Genomic DNA, 20,052 nt, shown 5'->3' on the forward strand with positions numbered 1-20,052 from the left:
GTATTGCACGTGTAACCGGAAGTGAAGTAATTTCCTCCAAAATAAAAGCCTAGAAGAAAGAATAACCCTCTCCAGAAGAAAACTGCCGACTGAATTAGGAAACTAGCCCTTTTAAGGTAAGTACATGTTTGTGATTTTTAAAAAATATATATAATATTGATGTATGAATTTGTAGCTTTCTGAAGGAAAACCTGCGCATACAACTTCACATTTCACACTCTGTAAACAACTCAGGTAACGTGCAAATTCTTACTGTTCAGTTTTACATGTTTAAATGTTTAGATATGCACATATAATTACAACTGATTGTACACTTCATAGTCTTTAAACAACTCACGTTTAGGCCTAATGTACAATCTTTATGTCCAGTCTTATTGTTTAAATCCTTCAAAGACATACACATGTTTTTATACATGCATGTCCATATATTGGGTATGGGTATGTGTGTATGTATATGTAGACATAATTATATGCGTATGAAATATGGATTTAATATAACGTAAAAATTGTTTCGTTTATTTTGAAATGCTTTGGAAGTATTAAAGGAAGTTCTGCTAAATTTATACGCTATATATACATGTGAGAGGTTTTTTGCAACTGGCAGCAACCCGAACTGCCTAGTCAACTGCCCAATCTGTTCCTGCAAATAGAGTAGGAGCGGTGATATCTCCAAACAGTACAAAGAGGGGAAAAGGTGAAACATAACTGTCTTGGAAAAGAAATCGGCCACCCCCTCTCTGTATCTTTAAAACCTCTTTTTTGTTTCACGGGTCCTCAAAAGGTGAAAACAGTTATTTCTAATAAATCTATATAACGGAATACGTGGTAGACATTATCTACTATAACAAAAATCCACTTTTGGGTGCGAACTTTAACTAAACAAAAATGTGAAAATAGGAAAGGCATGGCTGAAGTTGTGAAATCGGGGATTCCCTTCGTAGCACTTTATATAGTCAAAGTCTGAGTCACTTTAAATGCTTTGGATTTTTACCATGGATACGGGCTTTGTTCAACAAGGGGACTGCGCCTCATTGCCTCATAATCTTGTCTAAATTCCAAGCTCACCAGCAAAACCGCTGACAGGGGCTGCCTCTTTTTCCACCCAAGAGTTGCCGGAGAAACCATCTAGTATCACTTAGAAACAGGACAACAAAGCGCAAGTGGCCCGTATCTGTACAGTAAAAGACTGGGGTGTTTTTAAGAAGTGCGAAAACACCAGCATATGGGATCCACTTTTTTAGTGAGGCAGCCTGCATCACTCTAAAAAGTAAACTAATGAAAGAAATTAGAGCCCCAACCCATTTGTGAGTGCAGTGATGTAAAATCAATCAAATGTAAACTATAAAAAGTATGCGGTGCACCTTATTCCCTTTTAAGGAATATTCAAAAAGTAGCATTAGTGGGTAACTGCTTTTTGTGAGACAAGCAACGTCTTGTGCTCAGGTCTCTTTTGCTATTCTTATCTCTCAGAACACCATGTTCAAGTGACTGATTAAGACACCTCCCTTCTCAGCAGCCCCCATCTGCTTCTCATCAAGTCGGATAATGTGGAGAAGAGGGTGCCAATTTTACAGCACACTGCTGAATAATTCACCTGCCTTTCTAATGTTGAGACATACCAATAAGGTGACGTGAACAGTGGCATTATCATACAGTTTAACTCCACCTTCTTTTGAAGCATCGTCTTATCTATGCCATGGCAGGTCTGTGCATGCAAGGTTCTCATTTGGAAATGCCTTTCCCCTCAGTATCACATTTTTTTAATCAATCTACAGGATTAAAATGTTCATCTCATTCATGCTAAAACAACATCCATTTTTCTGTTACTGTCATTAATGGTGACAAGAAATAATGAATCTTCATTCAGAAAAAACCCCAACAACTGATGACTGGCGGGAAAAAAGTTTTAAGGAACTAATGTCCTTCAGTGACATCTAGTGCTAAAAAGATAAACTGCGATTTAAGAAATGTGGTCGCTGTGATCCATCAAAATGTATAGTCTCAACAAGCTTAATGTCACTTTTATTAAGAGTAACTAATTAAATTATTAAGTGACAAAATAAAGTGTGTGTTGTTTATTTTTCCATTATAGGACTTGGAGGTTGTTGCTGTAACATGCAGTAAAATACAATAAAGACTTCTTTTATTAGATTTTTTTCATCTATTTTGTATCTGTAACATTTATGTTATGCTATATTGGAATCACTGTAACAACTTTTTTCAATAAAAATAAAAATAAAAGCTTTGCGCAGTGGCAGTATCGTAGCCTATGAGGTTTATCCGAGGCGCGATTATTGCTCGTTGAAAACTTTACCCAAAAATAAAAATGAAAATAATAATATTGATACTGATAAGAAAGTAATAACATATATTACCAGTAGTTACTTCACCCCTTATTGCTTGATGTTGTCAGTGACTTTGTAGTTTTCGTACACCTCCTCACATCCTCTATGGAGGCTTACTTTTATAAAAGTGCCTATAAGAGTGTCTTCATGTATACTGGAATACGAGAGGTTGTATATTGGACTTTCATAGAGAGACTAAAACGTCTGCAGATTTTAAAATGATCGTATGATTATACACCCTATATAAACGCTGAGTGTAGTTTCTGATTCCAAAGATGTCAAACCAATACTTAATTCCTGAAAGTACTATTCTTTATATTGGGCAACAGGGGACGATACTTCTGGTTTCAAAAATCTCTCCTACTGCATGGAGGTCACTGGGAAAACTGCTCTTTACTCCACTTGATCTGAGACCTCAGTAAACAAAATTACCTAATGAGTTTATGGTCACTACTTCTACTCCTACAGGCTCTAAAGAGGCTTCTTTCTGCTCTGAATTTGGTCTTTTTTAACAGGAAATTCTAGCGACTTTTTGAGTCAACGTTAAGCGGCCATTAAAGGAATGATAATGGGACTTATCAGGGCCATTTACTGCTCTATATCAAGTATGGTTTCCTTATTATACTAACATACTTTTACTTAATCCTTTTGAGTGCACTGCTTTAGTACCTTTCCTTAATAACTTTCTTCTAAATAACTGTGATCCTAAATATTATCTTATCAGAAGAGTTCCTTGGGAATGTTCTGCTGCTTCTATGCTGAAAGTCTAGCTCCACCCTGTCTTCAACACATTCTTTCATCCCAGTACCAAAAGTAGAACACAAGATATGATGATTTTCAGCCGTTTAAAACAATTAAGTCAATTGTAAGTCATCCACTCATTGTTTAGGCTGCTCTTCCAATGGCTGAGCTGTTCTCAGAGGGGAAACTCTTAGTGTTCTGTATCACTAAAATATTATTCCCAGTACGTTGTTAGTTATTATGTGTTTTAGCGCCCTCTGTGGTCGTTTCAAGTAATGCACCGTAGAAATGGTTTGTTTTGAAACAACTTTATTGAACAGGAAGTCAGCTCAAGGAAAGCAAGCGAGCGAAAGAAAGAGAGACATATCGGCACACGGCTTATGGTGTCCTGTCGGAAAATTTACTGTCTACATCTTTGGTTTACGGTTGTATCGCCGGTATGTACTTAAAGTTAAATTACAACTTGTTTTTGTACATTATGTTGCCGCTAGCGCAGTATTTGACCGTAAAGCTAATCTCGGTGCTAAGCTAGCTATCCGCGATGTCGGAGGTCGTCTGAGATAGCCTCAGTAGTTGTTTAAAAGTTTATATAATTAGACGTATGCTGTGTATTAGTATTGCGGTGTATAAATGTATGTTATGCTACGCTTATGTATGTCTTGACTGTATTTTTTGTCTTGTTTCTAGTTTTACCCTTTTGAATGTCAGTAAACCTGTTGACAACGCCCATCGGTCTTCAGAGTGGTGATATGAGAAAGGTGTTCACGCCCTTGCATCAGACATGCACCCGTAACGGCACAGTAAAACGGCGACATCCGCACGAACAAAGATAACGCAGTCATCGCACACTAGAGTGAAGCTGACCACTACTGCGCCTGGGAGCAACACGGCATACAGCAGTGAGCCAGCAGTCGTCTAATCAACTCCAACATGTCCAGCAAGGCGTCATCCCTCAAGACCCGGTGCGAAGCTTCGTGTGCCTCCTCTACAGGTTCTGCAGCAGCCAAAGCCAGAGCAAAAGCTGAGGCAGCCAAGGCACGGCTCAGCTTCGCAGCTAAAGAAATGGATTTGAAGGTAGAAAAAGCACAAATAGAAGTAGCAAAAGCTAAAGTCGAGGCATCCATCGAATATTTACAGCATGAAAAAGATGTAGCTTCAGCCATTGCTGAAGCAGAGTCATTAGAAGCAGCTGCTGCCACACAGACAGAAACGCGCAGCAACATCTGTCCCTCAGTAACAGCAGAACGAACTAAACAGTATGTCATTGGCCAATCTACATTTGTGAGAAAAGAAAATGATGCTGCTCTTCAACAATCACAAAATGAAAATGTAACACAAAGTAAATCAGAGCTCACCTGTGATCAGCCACCAAGCCCTAAAAAGGAAAATGACCCACAAAAAATTCCAATTGGTCTAACAGATGATCCTGACTGTTGCCAAAAAACTCCAGTCATTTCCCCTTCTCCCCATGCTAATAAAAATTACAGTACCAATTGGTCAAATCAGGTGTCAACATCTAGCTTCCATAATGCTAGGCCTTTATACAAAGAGCCTAGAGAATCAAATGTGAGTGACTTCATCAGATACTTTGCTCGTCGTGAAATAGTGGCAACAGGGCTGCTCCAGTTTAATGACAAGCCCCAAAACTTCAGAGCTTGGAAATGCTCATTTGAAAATGCTATAAGCGGGTTAGATCTAACGGCAAGTGAAGAAATGGACTTGATGTTAAAATGGCTTGGCAAGGAATCGGCTGAACATGCAGAACAACTCAGAGCCATACACATCAACAACCCAGTCAATGGCCTCAACATGATATGGGACAGACTTGAACAATGTTATGGCTCAGCTGAAGTGATCGAGGATGCACTGTTTAAAAGAATTGATGCATTCCCAAAAATCTCATCCAAAGACTTTGCAAAACTGAGAAAATTTAGTGACCTGCTCATGGAAGTGCAGTGCGCTAAAGCTGAAGGAGACCTCCCTGGTCTCGCGTTCCTAGATACAGCAAGAGGAGTAAATCCAATCATCCAAAAACTTCCCTTCTACCTGCAAGAAAGGTGGATTACGGTAGGAGCCAACTACAAACGCACAAAATGTGTCTCCTTCCCACCATTTAGTGTTCTAGTAGACTTTGTTGCACAAGAAGCTGATGCTAGAAACGACCCCAGCTTTAACCTCACACCATCACCTGATGCACCCAGACCAGACAAACTATCTTGGAGGGCAAACAGACAAAAAGAGATTTCTGTGCACAAAACTGATGTCATCTCTCGCACTAGTTCAGACACACAGAGGTTCCCAAACAAAACTGTACATGGTGAAAAGATTTGTCCAATTCACAAGAAAGCCCATCCTCTCGCAGGGTGCAGAGCATTTCGCATGAAAACACTGTTAGATAGGAAAATGTTCTTAAAAGAAAATGACTTTTGCTTCAGGTGCTGTGCTTCATCTTCACACATAGCAAAGAACTGTAAAGCCAAGGTACAGTGTTCCGAGTGCAACGATGAGAAGCACTGCACGGCTCTCCACCCAGGACCAGCTCCCTGGCTAAAAGAAACCGAACCAGCAGCAGAGCATGGCGGGGAGCCTGACACCACTGAATCAGAGGAGATCACTTCTAAATGCACTCAGGTTTGTGGTGTGAATGAAGCAGGCACTTCATGTTCTAAAATCTGTCTCGTGAATGTCTACCCAGCAGGCCACCCACATCAAGCAGTAAGGCTTTATGCCATCCATGATGAACAAAGTAACAGATCACTAGTACGTCCGGAGTTCTTCGAGTTGTTTAATGACTGCGGCCCTAGTTCCCCTTACTCGCTTAAGACATGTGCAGGTACCAAAGAGACAATGGGTAGAAGAGCTACAGGTTATGTAGTGGCAGCTTTAGATGGTTCAGTCCACATCTCACTGCCTAGCCTAATTGAGTGCAAAAATATCCCAAATGACAGAGACGAGATCCCCACACCCAGTGCAGCTAGACACCACAGCCATCTAAAGTCAGTGGCTCACCTCATTCCTGCCTTGGACTCTAACGCCCCCATACTAATGCTTCTTGGACGGGATGTCATTAGAGCTCACAAAGTCCGCAAACAGATAAGTGGCCCTAACAACGCACCCTATGCTCAAAAATTGGACCTAGGATGGGTCATAGTAGGAAACGTGTGTTTAGGTGACGTCCACAGAACTCCTGCAGTAAGGACTCTGTTCACAAATGCAACTGAAAGGGGACGTCCCACAGCATTCGAGCCATGTCCTAATGTTTTCAACATAAAAGAGAAACATTGTGGGATACAAGTTCCACTCAACTTCAGCTCCCAGCTGGCAGACAGTGCTTGTGAACCTGATCATTTAGGATGTAATGTGTTCAAACAAACCAGAAATGACAACTACATCTCACCTTCCATCCAGGACAATGCCTTCTTAAAAATAATGGAGGAAGGACTAACAAAAGACACAGATAACAGTTGGACAGCTCCTTTACCATTTAAAAATCCACGCCGAAAGCTCCCTAACAACAGACCACAGGCCCTGAATCGCCTAATGTCTCTTCTTCGCACCTTTGAAAAGAAGAAAGAGATGAAGGAACATTTCATCACCTTCATGGACAAAATATTCCAAAACAAACATGCAGAGATCGCCCCTACACTAAAAGAGGATGAGGAATGTTGGTATCTGCCATTATTCGGTGTCTACCATCCCTGTAAACCCACGCAGATCAGGGTCGTCTTCGACAGCAGCGCCAAGTATGAAGGCGTATCCCTGAATGACGTTCTGTTAACAGGACCAGATTTTAATAACTCATTGCTTGGGGTCCTAATACGCTTCAGAAAAGAAGCCGTTGCCTTCACAGCAGACATCGAACAGATGTTTTACTGTTTCAACGTGCGAGAGCAAGACAGGAACTACTTACGCTTCTTGTGGTTCCGTGACAACGACATTTCCAAAGAAGTTGTGGAGTACAGAATGACGGTCCACGTCTTTGGGAACAGCCCATCGCCAGCAGTAGCCATATATGGCCTGCACCAGTCTGTCCAACGCGTCGAACCGGACTGCGATGCAGATGTGAAGCAGTTTGTCATGCGTGACTTCTACGTTGATGACGGACTCAAATCTCTACCTACTGTTGAAAAAGCCATATCTCTACTCCAAAGAACCCGAGACGCACTTGCAAACTCAAACTTAAGACTGCATAAAATAGCAGCAAACAGGAAGGAAGTACTAGAGGCATTCCCGACTCAAGATCATGCCAAAAATCTAAAAAACCTGGACTTCGAAAGTGATTCGGTGCCCATGCAGCGTAGCCTAGGTCTCCTCTGGGACCTAAGTAAAGACCGCTTCACCTTTGAAGTATCTGATGAGTCAAAACCCTTTACCAGACGAGGTGTTCTATCAACAATAAACAGTCTCTATGATCCGCTGGGTTTTGTAGCACCAGTCACCATACAGGGGAAGTCGATTCTACGCGAACTTACAGCTGAAAATGGGGACTGGGATGCTCCACTCCCTCCCGAAATGGAAGAGTCTTGGACACAGTGGAAAGACTCACTCAAAGACTTGCCTAACATGACCATTCCCAGAGCATACACAGACATTTCCCCTTCAACAGCCGTGAAAAAAGAGTTGTGTGTTTTTTCAGACGCATCTACCAAAGCCATAGCTGCAGTGGCCTATTTAAAAGTGACAGATGCAGAAGGACACAGTCAAGTAGGCTTTGTAATGGGTAAGGCTAAGCTAGCACCACGCCCAGATCAGACTATTCCAAGATTAGAGCTTAGTGCTGCCGTTTTAGCGGTTGAGCTCGCAGATCTTATCTCAGATGAACTTGACTGTAAACTAGATCACACTACTTTCTACACAGACAGTAAAGTAGTCCTAGGTTACATCTACAACGAGTCTAGAAGATTTTATGTCTATGTCAGTAATCGTGTGACTAGAATCCGCAGATCTTCTCAGCCATGCCAGTGGCACTATGTAGCTAGCAGTCAGAACCCTGCAGATCACGCCACTCGTTCTGTTCCTGCATTCCAGCTGCCGCTTAGTAACTGGCTCACCGGCCCTGACCTTTTACATCAGATTCAGAATTCTCCGAATGACTCCTATGACCTTGTAGAACCCAACATGGACGCAGATGTAAGACCTCAGGTAACCGCACTCAAAACAACAGCCTCAACTAAAGAACTGGGCTCAGACAGATTCACCAAGTTTTCTACCTGGAAATCCCTCACACGTGCTCTTTCTAGACTAATACATGTCATCCACAACTTCAAATCACCACCAGGCAAAGCCAATCACTGTAATGGCTGGCATTACTGTGAAACAGGACTTACTGTGGATGAGTTAAAGCAAGCTCAGAACCTTGTCATTCAAGCAGTACAGCAGGACGTGTATGCTGAAGAAATCAAGTGTGTGCAAAAACATGGAAAACTACCCAAAACCAGTCATCTCAAAACCTTAGACCCCTATCTGGACAAAGAAGGACTCCTTAGAGTAGGCGGTCGCATCAGAGACTCAAACATTAGCCAAGGTGAGAAAAACCCTCTCATAGTTCCTGGCCACCACCATGTTGCAGCGCTTCTCATAAAGCACTACCACGAGCAGACCCAGCATCAAGGTCGCCTTTTCACAGAAGGAGCCGTTCGCTCCGCAGGATGGTGGATAGTGGGCGGTAAAAGAAAAGTGAGCACAATCATCTATCATTGTGTTACCTGCAAAAGACTTCGTGCCCCTTTGAGCACACAGAAAATGTCAAACCTCCTTCCAGACCGTCTCACAACGGATCCCCCGTTCACGAATGTGGGCTTAGATGTGTTTGGTCCGTGGTTTGTGTCTTCACGACGTACAAGAGGAAGCGTCAACCAGAATAAAAGGTGGGCTGTCATATTCACTTGTTTGAGTATTAGAGCAGTTCACATTGAAGTGGTAGAGTCACTTGATACATCTAGCTTCATTAATGCATTCCGACGATTTCTGGCCGTGAGGGGACCAGTGAAAACTGTTCGCTCTGATCGAGGCACCAATTTTGTAAGTGCATGTAAAGAACTGAAAATCCCTTCAAACTTGGACAACACAGCTGTGCACACCTTCTTAAAAGAACATGGATGTAAATGGACTTTTAACCCACCTCATGCCTCCCATTTCAGCGGAGCATGGGAGAGAATGATAGGTTTAGCACGGAGAATATTGGACTCTGTTTTTTCAGCTTAAGACCACTAAACTCACTCATGAGGTTCTCGTCACCTTCATGGCAGAGGTGGCTGCTATCATAAACTGTAGACCCCTCGTCCCGGTTTCATCAGACCCAAGTGACCCCTTTATCTTGACTCCAGCTGTTCTCCTGACTCAAAAGGTAGCACCCCTTCAGGCTCCAGCTGAAAAATTCACAGCATCAGACCTCTACAAACATCAGTGACGCCAGGTTCAGCACCTGTCGAACATCTTCTGGGACAAATGGAGGAAAGAGTTTCTCCCTACCCTACAGCCACGCCGCAAATGGCAGTCTAGCCAGCCTAACGTGAGCTTAGGAAGTGTTGTGGTACTCAAAGACAGTCGAGTGCCAAGAAATGAGTGGCCTCTTGGTCTCATAACTAAGGTGTTCCCAAGTAAAGATGGTAAAATACGTACCGTGGAAATTAAGGTAGTTAAATCAGATGGTACAAAGGTGTTGACCAGACCTATCTCAGAGATCGTACCCTTGGTGCCTTCTTAACGTGTTGTTTTCTTCAACGTTTAATCGTGGCGTTATTCACGCCAGGCGGGGAGTGTTCTGTATCACTAAAATATTATTCCCAGTACGTTGTTAGTTATTATGTGTTTTAGCGCCCTCTGTGGTCGTTTCAAGTAATGCACCGTAGAAATGGTTTGTTTTGAAACAACTTTATTGAACAGGAAGTCAGCTCAAGGAAAGCAAGCGAGCGAAAGAAAGGGAGACATATCGGCACACGGCTTATGGTGTCCTGTCGGAAAATTTACTGTCTACATCTTTGGTTTACGGTTGTATCGCCGGTATGTACTTAAAGTTAAATTACAACTTGTTTTTGTACATTATGTTGCCGCTAGCGCAGTATTTGACCGTAAAGCTAATCTCGGTGCTAAGCTAGCTATCCGCGATGTCGGAGGTCGTCTGAGATAGCCTCAGTAGTTGTTTAAAAGTTTATATAATTAGACGTATGCTGTGTATTAGTATTGCGGCTTATAAATGTATGTTATGCTACGCTTATGTATGTCTTGACTGTATTTTTTGTCTTGTTTCTAGTTTTACCCTTTTGAATGTCAGTAAACCTGTTGACAACGCCCATCGGTCTTCAGAGTGGTGATATGAGAAAGGTGTTCACGCCCTTGCATCAGACATGCAACCGTAACGGCACACTTAGCATGATTGAGATGCAGAGGTTCAGTACTTTACACACAGTTTTAACAGTTAAAACACCCTTAAGAGCTCAGCTGAAGCTTGTATATGAACAACTGTAAATGCATGTAGTGAAAACCTTAGGCATTACTCTCTAACTGAATGAATTTGACACAAAATACTCAGAAAAAAGGCACTGTTAAGCCTTGCTTAGATTTTTTTTTGAAATAGATATTTGATCTGTGATTCTTTGGAATTAGCCCAACTTTAAATTACTGCTTGAAGAATCTAGTACAAGTAACTTCTTAGGCCAAGCATGTACTTCTTTTACAACTTTGAATTTGCAGTTAAATCTTTTCGAAGCACTTGTAATACATTATGAGCCTTCTACTGAAGTGTTTCAGCTTTGTGTAAAATGCATGGTAGGACACCTAACCACATTTAGATCTTATCATTTATTCCTTTCATGGTGCCTAAAATTTATAGAGGATTCAAAACCGCTCTTAGGGTTTCACTGGGGCTCTGAGCAGATTCGCATTCTCATTCTAAATATGTTCACATGAGACACGATGGCTTTGGAAATATATACAGCTTCTCTTGTAATTGAAAAACTATAGCTCAGTCAGTTACCATAACAACTGGAAATCTGCCATAGTAACAGTAGCATATTCTTCTGCATCATATATGCAACAAATTACTTAGATGTCAAAAGTGTGACACTTGAATTGTTATTTGCTTTACATTTATACAGATAAGATGATGACGATCATTTTATGTGCATCTCAGTTTCAATACAACAAATCCAGAAACATGTTTTCAGCAAAACTTTATTTTTCAGTGCATGAACAGAATACCATATCAAGGTCATTGCCTATCCTTTTCAATCCATTTTTAAATATTTTTCTCTTTTTTTACATAAAAAAATAATGGAGCGATTTAATATACCTCTATTTTTTTCTCCCCAAAAGAGCACTCGGCAAGTATTTATAAAGGTGCTGTACAATGTACAAACATTTACATCTACTGTTCCTACAGAATGTAGAAGATACCACAAGGATTGTGTTTTTCTTTTTTCTTTTTTTTTCTAATGAAGCAATGCAAGGCCACAGTATGATGCAGAGATGTCAAACAAAATTGTTCAAATGAAAGCATAAAGCTGTACTACAGTGCAGGGGACATACAATAAAAGAGGATATTATCTGATTCTGAACCAGAGTGAACTTTTTTCAGCACTCGGGGTTGGATTTACTCATTCAACCAACCAAACTATTGCACAAAAGCCTACCACTGATTGGCTCAAAGTACATCCTCTAGGGATTTGTAACCTGAAAACTCCTTTATACAATCACAGACTTCAACCACCATTCAGCTCTCATTGATAACGACTTTATCACACATTTGCTACAATTCAGTTTTCCCTGAGCTCATCTGAATGTGTTTATTTCAAAGTTGTATTTGCAAGTATGTTGAGTATATTTGCGTATCACTTCAAAAATCCTTTAAAGCGGACCTATTATGCTTTTCTTCATTTTCTGTCTGGCACAAACCTCAAATAATGAGGTCATTGTACACACAAGCAATCCAAGTGAGCCAAAAGCTCAGACTGCTCTAAATGGTTTGTTATTTTTAGACAGTTTTTTATTTGAAAGAATGCTAAAGACACACAGCAGCCCCTCCCACCTGCTGTTTCTGTTTGCCAATAAGAAAAAAAATTGGCATAAAGGTAAGGGCCAAGGAACTAAAACACATTTTTCCAGACAGAGAATGACCTGAATGCTACACAGCGGCCCAATATAACTTAAACGAGTATTATTATTAGGCAAATAGGCAAAGCGACTCTTATGGTGTCCAAGTATAAAAGTATGGAGCTATAAATCAGCATAATATGTCCTCTTTAAAGTAACAGTGAAATCTGACTATCTTATTTTTATAGACTGCACATTATAAAACTACACTGGTCTTCTCTGTGCTATTGGCTCCCTTTAATATGTAAGGTGGAGAGTTTTCTGTATACATGCCTTATTTCAGCAGCTTGTTCGGTATCTTAGTAAACCACATCATTCTCTGGCCTCTTTCATCCTTCAAGCTACCCTGGCACATAATCACACAGCAGTACCTACAATATAAACCCTCATTTATCTTTTCATCAACAAGCACATGTAAAACAACCAGAGACATGATTCAGAACTTGCACAGCATTACATAAATTGCCATTTCCCCCTTTAACAGTGATCATTTCAAAAAACCAAAAAAAAACAAACCCATTAAATAAAAAATAAAAAAAACAATAATAAATGCAATGTTTTGGTAGCAAGTATACATCACAAATTAAATACAACTCATGGTCAATCTGTTTTGCTACAAGGGCAGATGCGGTGCAATGGAATTAATAGATAGAATTTCCAAAACACACATTCAAATATATATATATATACATATATATTATATTTCACAATGAGACACATTTTGAGCAATTTGAAACATTTGGTACAGCAGTTTGCACGTTACATCTATACATTTCATGAACTACAAATTTCATTGGTAATTCCTACCACTGAAGTACATTGGAAATAAGGTGAAAGCTCAAATAACATGGGACAAATTTCTGAAAGTCTTTATCAAAATGCGGAATGGCTTGGTACAGCTACATATACATATATTCATCTATTACCTCAATAAATTACACACTGGTTAGTTATCATACACATGGTAAACAAGATCTCAAACCACAAGTTTCTGGTCTTTTAAATGATACTGTCTGTATGAAGGTGTGTCATGACTATAGCCATAGAATAGTCTAGATTACCCAGTAACACTTGCTGTATTTGCCTGGTGATCAGAATGAAAATTATAAATACGAAATGGGTTCATCCTCAGCGATGTACAGAACGCGTGCAGTAAAACAAACAGAAGGACCGACTGCATGCAGTTGAGCAAACTGATAAGAAGAATACAGTTGAAATACTCAACAATGACACTGAGAGCAAAATTAAACCCTAGATGAGTCACACTGTATATTCTACAGACGAGAGGCGAGGGCCTTTCTCTTTTCTTTGCATATGGGTCATTGCATTGTAATGGGTGAAGCGCTGTTTGTAGTCGTCGTTCCACAGGAGGCTCGCGGGATTGGCACATATTCACATTTCTGAATGTCTGGTCTGACAAGGCCCCGAGCATGTCCTATATGCTGAAGTCCCACGTCAAAGATGCTAAAGCAGCAGACAAGGCGGAGGGGAGCTGCTACATGCCACATGTGATGTCACAGGGCTCCCACAATACAAATCTGGCCACAGTCTAAAATGGATAAATGTGGCACCATGTTGCACTTCTCTGTTTTATGGAAGAACTCAGAAAAATAATCCACTGAGGATACTGTAAAATATTCCATGGCACAGCTCACGTCCTTGTGATTCAATATTCCATCACAAAGGGTCACGGAGGACTTCTGCCTCAGAGAGGATTTTGGCTGAGCTGGGCGTTTTCCAAGGGCCAGGGCTAATAGGTCCCTTCAGGGTTTGTAGGGCTCCTGGAATGCTGTTTACAGAGGCCACAAAGTTGTCCTTTAAGCTGTCTTTGGATTTAGAAAATGTGTCTTCTCTTCCTTTTATATCTCTTGGTGAATTCACAGAACCTTTCCTACGCCATACATTTTTAAAAGACAGCGGTGATTCTCTTTTGCTAATAGTCTCTTTACTCGTAGTCCTGTTTTCTGTAAGTTTACCCTTGGCATCAACGTCTCTTTGCCCTGAGTCTTTACCTGTACCTTTCTCGCTCTCTCTTAGTGTACTAGAAAATGTCCTGTGGCGGTGAGATTCCCCAATCGACCTTCTTTTATAACTTTCTTTCTCATGCAGAGACTTGGTCCTTTCTCTTCTCCCTTCCACCTCCCATCCTTGAGGGTATTTTCCAATCTCAAAATTCCCCCCTTTTCCATTTTTCTTTTCATGACTTAAGCTTTCTCTACTGGATGAACCCTTTAATCTCTGCTGAAGGCCTTGTTGATTCTCGGTGCGTTGCAGGGCTGATATCCCTTGCTGTCCAACGTGAGCGGACTTCCCAGGACTGGCAGATTGCGTTTTTGTCTGTGTGTCAGGCACCCTTTTTCTGTTCATTGTTGCTTCCTGTGCCTGACTCTCAGTCTCTTTGGCTTTAGGAAAAGATTCCTCTGTTTTCTTTGGGCTGCTTAGCTCTCTGGAGTCGTTCGTGGGCCTGGTCCTCTTGTAGAACTTCACATGCTCATTGGAGGTGGGAAGGAGCCCTTCTCCCTCCGTGTCCGCCCACTCAACACTTTCCTCCACTGAGCTTAAACCCCCGCTGCTGCGGGATTTGCGGCCTTGTGGAGAAAGTGTGCTCCAGCTGCGAGAATGCGTCAGTTTGCTGGAGAAAGGAGAGGAAACAAAGGTGGAAGCCCCGGTGGGATATGGAGAGGAAAGGGGTGATGTGTCAGAGAAAACTTCTCCAAAATAGCTTGTGGGTGAAATGACTTTTTGATCATGTCGACCTGCAAGAGCAGCACAAATTTGACATGAGACCATAGGTATGCAAGGATAATAAATATGGCACACAAAATACTTAAATTCAGAATAACAGGGAAAGTAAATAAGATTATATTATATAGAGGTAAAGGTGGGAAAGCATGTGGGAAAAAAATTACCAAGGTAAAAGAGAAGAGCCCAGTAAAAGCAGTGAAGGTGTTAGTGTTGGTGCTCAGTGTAATAGCACACAGTAGAGGAAGCTGTATTACCTGCATCAGGGGAAAGAGAAGAAACGCCAAAGGAAGCAGACAGTTAAAGAGTTAATGACTAAATAAAAACAAAACAAAAAAACACACACACAGCAAAGAAAGCACATTGAAATCAATGAGGGCTTAACTACAAAACAGGCTCCATCAACTAACAAATGGATGCAGTAATTATCATTAGGTGGATTTATTGTTTGTGCATGTATTTAACTACTGGCAGTGTTCCTTCCTTGTAAAATGGGAAATAGCAGCTAAACTCTTTAGGAAATAAAACAATTTAGTTTCTATCTAAAACTTCATGTAAATATTAAAAAAATATTAAAGGAACAGGCTGACTTTGGCATACCAGTTTCATAACAAAGCTAAATACAGTATCAAGCTACAGCCAGCAGACGGAAAGTTTAGATAAGCATTAAAATTGGAATGATGGGGAAAGAGCTGTCTTTGCACTGCAAAGGAAAAGGTCAAAATAACACCCACACCCTTACACACACACACACGCGCACACACACACGTACGTCTACAATTATGTCTATTTGTAAATGTCATTGAGCCACTGGCAACCACATGCTTTTGTTTCCAGTTATTCTGCATTGTTAAATCCACCCCCAAAAATTCTAACCTGAGTGATAATACAACATTTCCAAGCACAAACTTTGCCCATATCAAACGCAACGCACTGAATAGTTTCAAATGATGTACTCACTCGCATCTTGAGCAAGACCTGCCCCAGGTCTCAGCAGCAGTACCACTTTGTTTCCTCCGGCCTGGATCAAATCAATAGCCCGTGTATGGGAAATGCCACGAGCCGGCTCCCTGTTAATCTCCACTATCTCATCTCCAACCTGTCGGTAATTCAGAAAATTCAATTGTAATACTAAAATATACCTATGAACACTTTGCATCTTTTGCCAGTCAAATTCACTGAAACACTTGCTGAAACACAAAATTAAAGTTTTATGCCATGCACACATGCATACACTCCCTTTCTCACATACACACATCTGCCTACACACACACACACACACACACACACACACACACACACACACACACACACACACACACACACACACACACAGAGTTTTGTAATACCCTGGAGGTACCTGCTATTATCGGAGATGACAAAATAACTCAGGATAAAGCTTGTAAACATGTCAGTTTGATAGACTCTAATCAGATAGAGTGAACAAGCCTGTTTGTGCAGCAGGCCGGGATTTAGATTCAAAGACAAAAATTTGCAAGGAAACCTCAACACAACCCTTTGACTTTTACAGTGTGGGAGCATTGTCTTTGTCGGGAAGAAATGATAGCAACAAAGTGATGAGAAAATAACCACTGTGTGATCCCTTTGTATCAGAAAGTCATTCTTTCTACAAAGGACCTTGGACCAACTCTCACACTGACTCCCTCACTAGAAGAAAAGAGCTATTGTTTCTCATCAGAATATGTTCTCAGATGACCCTTTCAATGATCTTTCCACCGATGGGAAATCAGCTTTTTCATTATTTCAAAGGTACATGTGTGCATTGCTTTCACGGAGAAGCAGAGATCACCGAATGAGAAAAGAAGCTTGTTTTAAATAATAAAAATGCAGTAGTTGCTACACAGTGCAGAGAACTCGGTTTCATCCTCAGACAGGCAAAGTCGTGCCCACAGATCACAGTCTGGCAGGCCTAGGATTGATTTCCACTAGGGAACTTTGCTCCATTCTCTTCCTGTAATAATAATGTGATAGTATCATCCCCATGGGAAAATTCAAAGTTTGCTGAACCTCCACCATATGAAGAGAAAATACAGGGTCAATTGCTTTGTGACCTTCCTGTTAACAGCCACAAACTTAAAAAACGGATGCTTGCTGAGATGGATGGGTAGACTGGTGGAGACAGTAGTACACAAATGATGATGAACACGAATAAAAAAACGTCAAAGAACTAAACCAAAATCGTCTTTATCGCTTCGCTGTTTGCTGCGTGGAATTCCATTTCACAATGAAAGCAACAAAACGCTGCACAGATCACAGCAGAAAACATTGCATGCCCTACAACACTGCAAGTGGCACTTGTTGAAACACAATTCATTAGTTTAATCTCAGTCAACGCGAGGCGACACAAATTATATTTTGATTTACGACTCTCCTTCACAAACTAAATGTGCAACACTACATTTCTGCAAAGGAATGCTTTCTATAATAGCATGTCATGCTGCATGTAGCAATGGTGAGGATAATAACATGAGCTCCAAAACAATACACTGATTGCACTGCATCGTGTTTTATGATTTTTTTTTCCCCCATTAGTTTTTGTTTGTAATTTCTTGTCAGCTGTGTGATAGTGATATCAACCTCTCAGAAGTGTCCATTTAAACGTTGCAATAAAAGGAGCACTCACATGGATTCTTCCGTCTTGCTGAGCAGGCCCATCTTCTGCAAGTCTCAAGATGTACAAGCCCATGTTATACTCTGTGCCCCCTCGCAGACTGAAACCAAAGCCCCTGGGCCCTCTCTCTAACTCCACTGTCAGACAACCCTGCAGCATGAAGACAACACTCATTTTTAGACATATACAAGTGTACTAACATACATCTTTTGCTGTGAAATCAGTGATACCTCATTAGGAGAATCAGAGAATATTAGAGATGCTATAGTTTATTCTTTGACCATAATGACTTGAAAATTACGTAAATGAATCAGTATTATAAGTGCATGAACTTTATAAACCTGTGAAAGATGGTGTAAGCACAAAAAATAACCTCTTCTGATAGTTTCTAAGACAAGAAAGGAAGAAAAAAAGGGGATGGCTCTTACCTGGTTGGGCCCTGTCACACACAGCGTCCCCGTCTCACCAAGTGAAAGAGTTTTGTGGTCAGACCAGTTGACTCCTTCCTTTCTCTCCTCCATGTCCAGGTTATAACTAGAACAAACAGCATATGCACTTAATTCCTTCAGCGATACTTGTAAACAGAAGGCCTCAGGCCAACAAATGAAAACGCTTTTATGAAAAACAAAGTGAAATTTAATGCTGAATGTTAAATAGGAAAGGCCTGCGCGTACTCGCACGACACCTCTTATCATCTTACACACGTTTATGTTTATTACACCGGTGTCTTTATAGTTTCTCTGGCTTTTTACTCTGAGGGTATGACAACCTCATTGCCACGTACACGATTTATTTCATGCTCAGTAGTTATTGTGGTGAGACTTTTACTGGAGGTTTATAAGAATTCATTAAGGTTTTTAGTAATTAAAAAATAGCATCACCATAACCATAATTGAATTTATTTTCAATTTAAGAGCTTTTTGCTGCCTCCTCGGTCTACACTTTCTCAGCATTACATAATACAACTTTCTTATACTTTTGAGTGTTTAGCATAACTTAAAAAAAATCAAACACTTGCAAGAAAACTTACTAACGCTAAACATGCATGAAGAATTATGCAGTTTCTCAGCTTTCTTTTGTGGGATTAAATCCTTACCGCTCATCCTGTAGTGCTGATCTTTGCCCCATGGCTCTGTGCTGAAGAGCTGGACTTTGTTTTGCTGAACTCGCTCCAGATGGAGGGCCCTTGTACTCTAAAATACATTTTAACAACATATTAGAATCAGTATATTATAATATTAATAATGAAAACTCCCACTGGTAAAAAAGCAGACATACAGAATTCTTCTAAAATGATTAATGCTCATTTTAAGCTAAAGGTTTTGCATTTATTTCCCTTTAACAACCCTCAATGAAGCCTTAAAATATCCTAGTAAAGGGATTCTCAGGTATTTTGCTTTATTTTTATTCATACAATCATTTCGGTGAAGAAGGGGTCTAATTTTTCAGTTTCTAACTATCTCAGTTTGAAACTGAATTTTTAATATGGATAATAAAATATTTATATCTTATGAAGGCTCGATTTAATTGATTACCTGGCTGCAAAACTAATGTCCCACTAAAAGGCCACTTTGAACTGAACAGACCCACTAACTACTCTAATAAATGCACCATCCTCAGAAATATTCACCATCCTCGGGAACCACAGTAAGGGTGACGACATTGCCGGCTTCCTTGATAAGCTGGACGATGTCATTATGAGAGAGCTCGATGATGGAGCGTCCATTGACTGCTGAGATACGATCCCCGACGTGCAGCAGGCCACAGCGGTCAGTGGGACTGCCCCCAATGATACGGCCAATTTTGTGTGGGATAACTGAAATGGCAGTAATAAAGACATATGAGGCCCGGTCAGAGTGACCGTTAGGAAGCTGCCTTTTACTGTCTGTTTACTGTCTTTTTTCAACACAATGGCAGTAAGAAGGGTCCCACAATTACTTAGTTTTGTCAGGGTTTGATTCAATCTACAAAAAAGTCTTTCAATTTTCCAAAAAATACTCTTGAGGCCAGAAGCTAGCCATTTTCTGGATATATTTGTAATAAAAAAAAAATAAATAAATAATAATAATAATAATAATAATTACAGACCTATCATTTTTTGTATATGTTACCAACAAGTGTATTAAGAGGCTGTTGAATGGGTTAGTTAAATGTACATGCTTATCAACTTCTTCAGCCTAAGTAAGGCATATGCAGAAATATGCTACAATGTTTGATTTAATTGAATTACGAGAACTGAGCTGACTGAAAAGACTGAACTCACCTCCATGTGGAGGTTTGCTCTTGGACGTGAGGATCACAAAGCCAAAGCCTTCAGTTTCCTTGCGGTGGAGTGTGATGTCAAAAGACTCGTGGTCCAGCGCACTCGGCATCGGTAGGCGAGGTAGTTTGGGAGAACCATTCACCAGCACCGGCGCCATTTCCTGAGGATCTTCATCTGTCACATCTGATATGAAAGGATACAGATGCTAATGCATTTCTGTCTTGAACAATTCTTTTTAA

At 40.6% G+C, this 20,052-nt stretch overlaps 2 protein-coding genes and 1 non-coding gene across 8 annotated transcripts in view; 2 read left to right on the forward strand and 1 right to left on the reverse strand.

Moving 5' to 3' along the window:
* Positions 1 to 3: 3 nt before the first annotated feature.
* Positions 4 to 10,378, forward strand: LOC112429755 (uncharacterized). 4 transcript variants are annotated; one of them, XM_024802581.2, is made up of 2 exons: positions 4 to 116; positions 3,774 to 10,378. In XM_024802581.2, exon 2 carries the CDS (start codon positions 4,017 to 4,019, stop codon positions 9,288 to 9,290), a length of 5,274 nt encoding a protein of 1,757 aa, XP_024658349.2. In that variant the 5' UTR covers positions 4 to 116; positions 3,774 to 4,016; the 3' UTR covers positions 9,291 to 10,378. The 4 variants fall into 4 exon arrangements, 3 of the variants coding, with proteins under 3 accessions (XP_024658349.2, XP_076740364.1, XP_076740363.1); XR_013098687.1 differs by lacking the exon at positions 4 to 116 and having other exon boundaries at positions 3,262 to 10,088; positions 10,339 to 10,378; XM_076884249.1 differs by lacking the exon at positions 4 to 116 and having other exon boundaries at positions 3,262 to 8,953; positions 9,335 to 10,378.
* On the forward strand, positions 2,241 to 2,374 carry LOC111501530 (U4 spliceosomal RNA). Its single transcript, XR_002721540.1, has one exon. It is a non-coding gene; the product is annotated as a U4 spliceosomal RNA (small nuclear RNA).
* Positions 10,379 to 11,493: 1,115 nt separating the features above from the next.
* Positions 11,494 to 20,052, reverse strand: part of magi3b (membrane associated guanylate kinase, WW and PDZ domain containing 3b) — a 122,613-nt gene continuing 114,054 nt past the window's right edge. For 2 of the 3 annotated variants that reach the window (XM_012918157.3, XM_012918156.3), the window contains exons 15-21: positions 19,814 to 19,996; positions 19,181 to 19,366; positions 18,647 to 18,743; positions 17,979 to 18,084; positions 17,563 to 17,700; positions 15,879 to 16,017; positions 11,494 to 14,932 (exon numbers count right to left, since the gene is read on the reverse strand). In XM_012918157.3, the coding sequence (XP_012773611.2) occupies positions 13,854 to 14,932; positions 15,879 to 16,017; positions 17,563 to 17,700; positions 17,979 to 18,084; positions 18,647 to 18,743; positions 19,181 to 19,366; positions 19,814 to 19,996 (1,928 nt within the window). In that variant the 3' untranslated portion in view covers positions 11,494 to 13,853. Of the gene's footprint in view, positions 14,933 to 15,085; positions 15,176 to 15,878; positions 16,018 to 17,562; positions 17,701 to 17,978; positions 18,085 to 18,646; positions 18,744 to 19,180; positions 19,367 to 19,813; positions 19,997 to 20,052 lie in introns of all 3 variants that reach the window. The other variant, XM_012918158.2, reaches the window with a different exon arrangement.

Source organism: Maylandia zebra, linkage group LG5, assembly GCF_041146795.1.
Source record: "Maylandia zebra isolate NMK-2024a linkage group LG5, Mzebra_GT3a, whole genome shotgun sequence".
Lineage (NCBI taxonomy): Eukaryota > Metazoa > Chordata > Actinopteri > Cichliformes > Cichlidae > Maylandia > Maylandia zebra.

What these genes read in the sequence shown, in the direction of transcription:
- LOC112429755 (XM_024802581.2), top strand. Translation starts at nt 4,017, where the DNA reads ATGTCCAGCAAGGCGTCATCCCTCAAGACCCGGTGCGAAGCTTCGTGT.